The 6,511-nt window shown below is 61.8% G+C and overlaps 1 protein-coding gene across 5 annotated transcripts in view; it reads left to right on the top strand.

Moving 5' to 3' along the window:
* LOC105527624 (chromosome unknown open reading frame, human C19orf25) overlaps positions 1-3,048 on the top strand; it is a 5,756-nt gene extending 2,708 nt beyond the window's left edge. For 4 of the 5 annotated variants that reach the window (XM_011964023.1, XM_011964024.1, XM_011964026.1 and 1 more), the window contains one exon: positions 1,973-3,048. In XM_011964023.1, the coding sequence (XP_011819413.1) occupies positions 1,973-2,199 (227 nt within the window). In that variant the 3' untranslated portion in view covers positions 2,200-3,048. The remainder of the gene's footprint in view (positions 1-1,972) is intronic. The other variant, XM_011964027.1, reaches the window with a different exon arrangement.
* The last annotated feature ends 3,463 nt before the right edge of the window (positions 3,049-6,511 follow it).

The raw sequence follows: 6,511 nt of genomic DNA, 5'->3' as shown, positions 1-6,511 counted from the left end.
CCAGCCTGGGCGACAGAGCAAGACTCCGTCTCAAAAAAAAAAAAAAATTAGCCAGGCATGGTAGTGCATGCCTGTAATCCCTGCCACTTGGGAGGCTGAGGCAGGAGAATTCACTTGAACCCGGGAGGCGGAGGTTGCAGGGAGCTGAGATTGTACCACTGTGCTGCAGCCTGGGCAGCAGAGCAAGACTCAGTCTCAAAAAAAGAGAAAAAAAGAAAATGAGTCATGTGGAACGATAGAAACTGTGAATTTCTATGGGAACGTTTAAAAAAAGTAATATTAGAAAATTCTGGGGCCAGGTGCTGTGACACATGCCTGTAATCCCAGCACTTTGGGAGGCTGAGGCAAGAGGATGACTTGAGGCCAGGAGTTCAAGACCAGCCTGGGCAACATAGTGAAACCCATCTCTACCAAAAAGACACAGATTAACGGGGTGTGGTGGCGTGCACCTGTGGTCTTAGCTACTCAGGACGCTGAGGCAGGAGGATTGCTTCTGCCCAGGAGTTGGAGGCTCCAGCCTGAGTGACGGCGAGGCCCTGTCTCTGAAAAAGAAAAAAGGAAAGAAAAATCGGGTGGCTTTTTCCATTTAGGCATATTTTAAGTGCTCAGAAACCTCTCATGGCTGGTGGCTGGTGTGGACCAGCATCGGTGGAAGGTGTGCGCATCATCTGGAAGGTTCCATTGGCCGGTACCGGTCAAGGTGCCTGAGTTGTGTTTATTCCCAGCATGCAGTTGAGTCATCTGAGGGTGCTGGGGCCATGGTTTCAGCGTCATGGGCTCAGGTCCATGGCCGTTGAGTGTGGGGAAACTGAGGCACGCTGTGCCGGGGGAGGGGGACTCATAGAAGATAGAAGGGCCTCCTGTGCTGGCCTGCCTTCATCCAGGCACTGCCCGGCCTTTCCCACCCTGTTGCTAAAGCAGGAGGTGACCGGTGATTTGATCAGCCCGGGCTTGTGTGGCACGTGCAGCCTTTGTGATTGTGAGACCACACTGTCGAGGGGCAGGCCAGAGCCGAGGAGACCCAGACGCTTCTCTGAGTGACCTTGAAGTCTGCTTCTGCAGCCCTGCTGCACTGGGCTTGCATACTTTGGGGAGCAAGGAGCCTTACACGGTTTCCGCCGGATGCGGGAGTCCCCAGGACGTGAGTGCCCACCTCTCACTTTTGCCGCCCCGCCTCACTATGTGTGGGCTCCGTGAGGTTGCACGGCCCCTGGAGAGGTCTTCGGTGGCGGGCTTGTTGCGTCTCTGGCTTCCAGTGAGAGCAGGAATGAGAGCCAGGCCGGCTCAGTGGAGCCCATCCGGGTGGGTGCCACAGCTTTTGCAGGAACGGAAGCCCCACCCCCAGGAGGGCCACTGCTGGCCAGGCTCCGCTCTTTCTGTGACCCGATCCCTCTGGTCACACGCTTTGCTAAGGTGGGTAGCCTAGAGCTGGAAGCCCCTCCTTGCCACCCAGCCACTGTGCCTCTCCCAGCTGATGGGCCAGGAAGCTTCCATTATTTGATATTTATTTATTTATTTATTTAATGAGACAGGATCTAATGAGATCCTGTCACCTAGGCTGGAGTGCCATGGCACGATCATAGCTTCCTGTGGCCTCGGCCTCCCAGGCTCAAGCAATTCTCCCACCTCTGCCTCCAGAGAAGTAGGGACCACAGGTGCATGCTACCATGCCCAGCTAATTTTTGTATTTGTATTTTTTGGGAGAGGTGGGGGTCTCACTATGTTGTCCAGGCTGGTCTCTAACTCCTGAGCTCAGGTGTTCCTCCCGCCTCGGCCTCCCAGAGTGTTGGGATTACAGGTGTGAGCCACCACAACTGACCGCTTTCGTCATCTTAAAAAGACTGCGGCTGGCAGCTCGCACTGGGACTGCAGGGAACTCTGCCCTTTGGGGGCGGTAATGAGGTGTGCCCAGGAGGATGCCCTCCGGGGTTCCCTGGTCAGCAGGCAGTGATGCTGCTGTGTTCTTTCCCAGACCCCCCTGTTCCCTTCAGGGTGATGGAGGATGCAGAGGCCCCAGGAGAGCAGCTCTACCAGCAGAGCCGGGCCTACGTGGCTGCCAACCAGCGGCTGCAGCAAGCGGGCGACGTGCTGAGGCAGAGGTGTGAGCTCCTGCGGCGAGCTGGCGAGGACCTGGAGCGAGAGGTGGCCCAGATGAAGCAGGCAGCACTACCGGCGGCGGAGGCTGCCTCGTCAGGCTGACCTCTCGGGGTCCACAGGCCTGGGCAGCGCACGAGGCGGCCTGCGCCCGGGCTTTCCCTAGGGGTCCATCGGTCCCAGACGCATTCACAGGGTCCCAGCCTGCGTGGGTGTCTGACACAGGCACCCCCCCGACGCTGGGGCTGCGGTTCATCCGTTGTCCCATTCATGCCAAGTTGGTGGGACCCACCCAGCTGGCTCTGTCCTGCGTGACCTGAGGGCCCACTGGGGTTTGGAAGAGGATAGGGACCTTACTGCTCTACTGCGATTCGCCCTCCGCTCATGGTGGCCATGCTCTGTGGTGGGGCTCCTGGGAGCAGGCGCCACCTCCTTCTTCCCCCGGGCAGGCACTCGTCCACTTCTGAGTCCAGGTGTCGGGATCGAGGTGTTAACTGTGATTCCATCCAGCGGGTGCTCACCCGCTGTCAGAGCAGCCTGAAGGCCAGCACGAGCCCCTGACCCCACTTCCTTCCGGGCTCTGGGCTCCTCCCACAAGCCACGTTGATCTTCACAACGACCTTGGGCTGCTGGGGTCACTCAAGCAGCCCTGAGACCCAGCCAGGCTGGGCCCAGCTCCACGGCACGGGTGTCTCCCAGCCACTGCCCTTGCTGGAGGACTGCTGTGAGTCACCGGCCAGGAGGCCAGGGTGTCCTGGGCCTCACAGCCACCCTCTGGTCGGAGCAGGTCCTGGGCCTGATTCCCTGCGGGTTCTGGCCCTGAGGGAAGGGGCATTAGGGTGGCGGAGGGTCTTGCCAAGGGCTTTTCATCCTAGAGATCAACTCGAGTGGAAACCTGGGCAGGGCGGCCCAGAGGCTGGGCTCTGAACATAAACCCCTTCGTGTGTGTCTGGCGGTCTGATTGGTGCCTCTGTGAGTGTGGCCCCTTCTGGGGGCCCTGGAAGCTGGGGAGGGATGAGTCCCCGCGACCCTGGGAACCCTGCTCAGTCCTGCCCAGCACCGCGTGCAGGGACCACATGCCTGACCAGAGACCTGGGGCTGCCTTGCCCTCTGTCCAGACCCACAGCCAGAACCCTGCTCAGTCCTGCCTGTCATTGCGTACAGGGACCCTCTGCCTGACTCAGAGACCTGGGGCTGCCTCGCCCTCTCTCCAGATCCACAGCCAGCTTTGTTTCTGGAATGTGGAAGATGTTTCTTATTCCCCGAAGAAAGGGGCCTGCCACATACAGTCTGGGAGGCGCCTCATCCAGAAACAGGGACTTGGCTAGCCGGCCTGGGCCCTGGGGACTTCTCACTGGTCACTCTTCTGAGGCTGCTCACCTGGCCGGGGGGGTATCCCGGCAGCATCTCAGGGTGGAAGGTGGGGAGGGGCAGCTCCTGCCATCCCTTGCCACCCTGCACTTCTCTGCTGCTTGCAGTCAAAGCTTTCCTCTCCCCGCGCTGGGCCAGGGCTGTGCTTCCTGAAGTGACTTTGACGTGGGGCCATCCCAGCTCCTGGTTGCTCATGGATGCCTCCTGCCCCACACTGGGGCCTGCCATAATAACTGGCCCAGGTACCGACACCCAGGTTGGACCCCCTGGAGCCCGCCCTCCCTCGGGACCAGGGGGAGACTCCTGGCCTCCCCTGCCCATCTGGGTGGGGTGCCCCCAAGTAAACCCTGTGCCCCTAGTTTCTGCTTTCTGGCTCTGCTTCCAGGGATCTAACCTGGGGGGTCTCCTCAGCAAATCTGCCGCAGCACATAGACGGCAATGAACCCGCCCCGCCCGCAGCCCGTTTGAGGAACGGGTGATGGCGGCAGGCAATTCAACAGCTCAGTTTATTAAATGTGCGCGGGAGTCGGACAGCTGACGGTGTCCTTACGCCGGACAGATGGCTTTACGTTTAGGGGAGGACAGGCTGTTACTATTTACACATTCGTTTAACACTCAAGAGACCCGGTACAGAAACGTGGGGTGGCAGCCAGGGGAATCCGAGACAGACCAGGCGTGCAGCGTCAGGGCTGGACCGGGGCAACAGATGGGGCGGGGTGAGGTAATGCTGTCAGAGCTCGGGAGGACCACGCCAGTGGGCACGGCAGCCCGAGTTCAGCACCCACGTGTGGTGGTGTTGGGGGCCAGTGGCGGTCACTGTCCATCAGCCTCAGGACACTTCCACCCTCCCTGCGTCCTCAGACCCTCAGTTCCTTAGGACTCTGGCCCTGGAGTGTCAGGGCAGACAACCCCTTGTCGCCCTGGTGCGGCGAGGCCGGTGGCCAGGCAGGGGCCGCGCTGGGGGGAGGCCTTGCGGTGGGCGCACCGTGAGTCGATTGTCCAGAGGCTGCCAACTGCCTGTCCCCTCCTGGAGACAGCTGGACTGGGCAGTGAGGTGTGGTTGTGGCCCCCGCGGCAGGGGATGGAGAAGGCGAAAGTGAGCTCAGGACTTGGGGTGGGGGCCAGGGCCGGTGGCCAGGTTCCACTCCCTGCTACTGGGCAAGGCGGCACGGGCAGGGGCAGGGGCCGGCCAGACCCAAGTTCTGTGAGCAACACCAGGTGTCTCCCCATCATCGCTGCCACCATGCTCCCCCCAGAGGTAGCTCTGGGAGTTCCCCACGGCCCACATGGGGAAACAGAGGCAGGGAGCTGGGAGAGCACCGCCCAGAGACTGACCGCGTGTGGAAGGCAGTGCTGCACCTCCTTCCTGCACAACCCTGGCCCTGTCGCCAGCGACCTAGTGGCTGTCTGCGCCCTACCCCTTGACGATTAGAGGTGCAGCTGGCCAGGGCGAGCATGAGGGTGAGCACGTGTTTGGCATCCCCAAGTCCAAAAGCTCAGAAGAGACCACCAGGCTCCCCCTCAGGCCATGGATGGGGACAGCAAGTGTGAGATCCCCGCTGGGTCCTGAAAGGGGGCTCCTGGCAGGCAGGAGGTCGCCCCACTCAGCCTGCATTCTCCCCGCTCTCTGCTCAGCCACCCATGAACCACTCTTCCCCCAAAACAACCTGACAGCCTCGCCTGGCTGCCAGGTCCTAGGAGGGAGCATTGGGCACCTCCAGCACCTGCTGGGTGGTGGGCCTTGGTGGTTTAGAGACGTCCTGCCTGGAGCTCCTCATCCTGCAGGGCGCGGGTCCAGAGCATGGGGTGCAACATGACATGCATTCAGAGAAGCAGCAGCAATAACTGGGGGTGGGGGCTGGGGTCAGCTTCTCTCACAGTGACCCTGAGTTGAGGACAGCTCCTTCTGCCAGAAAGGCTGGCCTTGCACACGCGGGGGACAGGATGGGAGGGATGGTGGTCTCCGTGATGGGGCTGGGGTTTCCTTCTGAGCTCCACCCACCCAACCCTCCAACCCCAAGCTTCCCTCCTCCCAGAGAAGGAACGTTGGGCAGTGAGTGTGTGCCCTCGGCCTGGGCAGATTTGTGTGTGAAGGCAGCACCTGCCCGAGCTGGGATTCTGCAGAAAAGAGGTCCTCGGCTCCCTCTGCAGGATGAGGCGTTGCCCCAGTCCCAGAGCCCTGGCCCCTGCGAGTCCCACCCCACGCAGGAGACCCAGCTCCCATCCTCCCCGGCCAGGGGATGAGGCAGCCAAGCCCCCCAGGCCCCTCTGTCAGCATTCAGCTCATCTGGCACTAAGTACTCCCCAGCCCTGCGTTCGCCTGCTGGAAGGCCCCCGGACCTCCGGCCTCGTCCCAGAGCCCCGAGTGGAAGGCAAGGCTGGGTCCCCGCTGTCCCTGCCCCAGCTGTGCTGTGTCTGGAGTCCTAGGGTCTAGCACTTCATGAACCAGAAGGGAATTGAAAAGGGACAAGATCAGCAGCAGTGCAGTCCTGGGCACTGACCACGCCCACTATGTGATGGTCTCCGTAATGTGCCGGCTCCGCTGGGGAGAGGCCAGCGCGGCCTCCAGGTCCCAGAGCCTCGGGCTCACTGCCGGGACTCCCCTCAGTCTTCTTTCCATTGACCTCGCCTGCCGCGGCTGGGCCGGGCCGATCCTGACTCCAGCGACCCTTGGGGTCGCCCCAGCTGGTAGCCAGCATTTCTGGGCTGGGGTCCAAATGTCAGCCGGCCCGGCGTCTGCACCAGGGTCCCATCGTGCGCAGCCCGCTGCCTTCCAGTCTTCCGCCAAGGGGTGCAGCAGGCAGGGGGATCCGTTGGCCCCTCCCACCCTTTTGGGCTCCGCCGGAGCGCTGGGGCTCCGGGTTCCCTGAACACCGTCTGGGCGGGGCTTCCTGCCGGGGATCGGCCACACCCCCACCTCGCACTCCACAGCTGGGGCTGAGAATGAAAACAAACCCTGCAAAGCCCTCATTAGCGAATTACCCGCGGCTGCCGTGATTACAGGCTTCGCCCCTGCGCGCCGCCGAGGCCCCCAGCTGGCAGGCCC

Source organism: Colobus angolensis, unplaced genomic scaffold (assembly GCF_000951035.1).
Source record: "Colobus angolensis palliatus isolate OR3802 unplaced genomic scaffold, Cang.pa_1.0 Scaffold64, whole genome shotgun sequence".
Taxonomy (NCBI): Eukaryota; Metazoa; Chordata; class Mammalia; order Primates; family Cercopithecidae; genus Colobus; species Colobus angolensis.
Note: the sequence above shows the minus strand (reverse complement) of the source record. Positions and strands in the feature narration are given on the sequence as shown.